At 59.9% G+C, this 1413-nt stretch overlaps 1 protein-coding gene across 1 annotated transcript; it reads left to right on the plus strand.

Annotated features, from left to right (window-relative positions):
- The first annotated feature begins 502 nt into the window (after positions 1-502).
- Positions 503-1413, plus strand: LOC120688412. Its single transcript, XM_039970728.1, has one exon. It carries the CDS (start codon positions 641-643, stop codon positions 1250-1252), a length of 612 nt encoding a protein of 203 aa, XP_039826662.1. The 5' UTR covers positions 503-640; the 3' UTR covers positions 1253-1413.

A 1413-nucleotide genomic window follows, 5' to 3' on the forward strand; every position in this document is an offset into this window, starting at 1 on the left:
CTTAATACTCCTAAGTACCGGTCAAACTTTCGAAGTTACTGTAGCACGTGAAAAATTTGGGAAGGGCCTTTGCCAACTGCCGTCAGGAATGAATCATGTTCTAAATCGTAGCGATCGTGCATCAGTTTCAGCTAATGATCGATATCCGCATTGATCGAGCTCGAAAGGGAAACTTGCAACAGCAACGCGTGCACGCACGGCTCTTCCCTTTTGAGAGATTTCCGATCATGTAACAATCCAGTGAGCGTGCCTGTCCTGGTGGTGGTGAAGGGAGGACAGTGGACAGACGCGGCCGGATGGGCGACTTCCAGTTCCCATGTGTTAGGCCTCTAGGTGCACCCGTTCGGCGCCAAACGTCCTGGCTGTTTTGCGCTTGGTGAGCTAACCGAAACCGCTTCCATGGTCAGCTACTCAGCTACCCGATTGACCAGTAGCTCAACGGCCAACAACCTATTCACTCCTGCACTTCTTCCCCGCCTGCCCCTATAAAACACCCCTTCTGCAACGCTCGCTTGCATCACACACAAGAACGCACTCGAGCACGTGCCCAATAAGCAAAGCCCAAGCCATATACGGCGAGTCGGCGATCAGCGTCAGCTAGCTCAAGCTCCGAATCCAATCAGGGCGCGCGGCGGCGGCGATGGCTTCCCTGACGACCGTGCCGACGGCGACCGCGGCGGCCGGCGGCCACAGGGACCAGCGCGAGGGCGCGGAGGTGATCACGGGCGCGGAGGCCTGCTTCGCGCACTCCAAGGAGATGCTCCGGGCGCTGGGGTTCCCCGGCGGGGTGATGCCGCTGCGCGGGCTGGAGGAGTGCGGGTGGGTGCGGGAGACGGGGTTCGTGTGGATGCGGCAGAAGGCGCCCTACGAGCACTACTTCCGGGGCACGGGCACCCGGGTGCGCTACGACGCCGAGGTCACCGCGTACGTGGAGGACGCCCGGATGAAGCGCATGACCGGGGTGCGCAGCAAGCAGGTCATGCTCTGGGTGCCCATCGTCGAGATGAGCCTCGACGGCGAGAAGCGCGACAGGATCTACTTCAAGTCCAACGTCGGGATCGGCCGCTCGTTCCCCGCCGCCGCCTTCGCCGACGACGAGGAAGAGGAGAAGAAGGAGAAAGAGGAGGACGGCGGCAAGCCCGCCGATGATGGCGCCGATGCCGTGGAGAAGAAGGAGAAAGAAGAGGACGGCGACAAGCCCGCCGATGATGGCGCCGATGCCGAGGAGAAGGAGGACGCCGCCAGCAAGTGAGAGCGCGGGCCGGCACCGTGGCGTGCGTGATCACGAGCGGAGATGCTGATGCATGTATCTTCTCCTTTGTTTGCTTCGTTCTCTATTGCCTGTGTTTAATTACCTCGTCGATACGTGAGGAATAATAATTGAGCAAGTTGATCCGATGTTTACACCAAAAA

This window comes from Panicum virgatum, chromosome 9N (genome assembly GCF_016808335.1).
Source record: "Panicum virgatum strain AP13 chromosome 9N, P.virgatum_v5, whole genome shotgun sequence".
NCBI lineage: Eukaryota > Viridiplantae > Streptophyta > Magnoliopsida > Poales > Poaceae > Panicum > Panicum virgatum.

Excerpts from the sequence above, each read along its gene's own strand:
- LOC120688412 (XM_039970728.1), top strand. The coding sequence starts at position 641 with ATGGCTTCCCTGACGACCGTGCCGACGGCGACCGCGGCGGCCGGCGGC.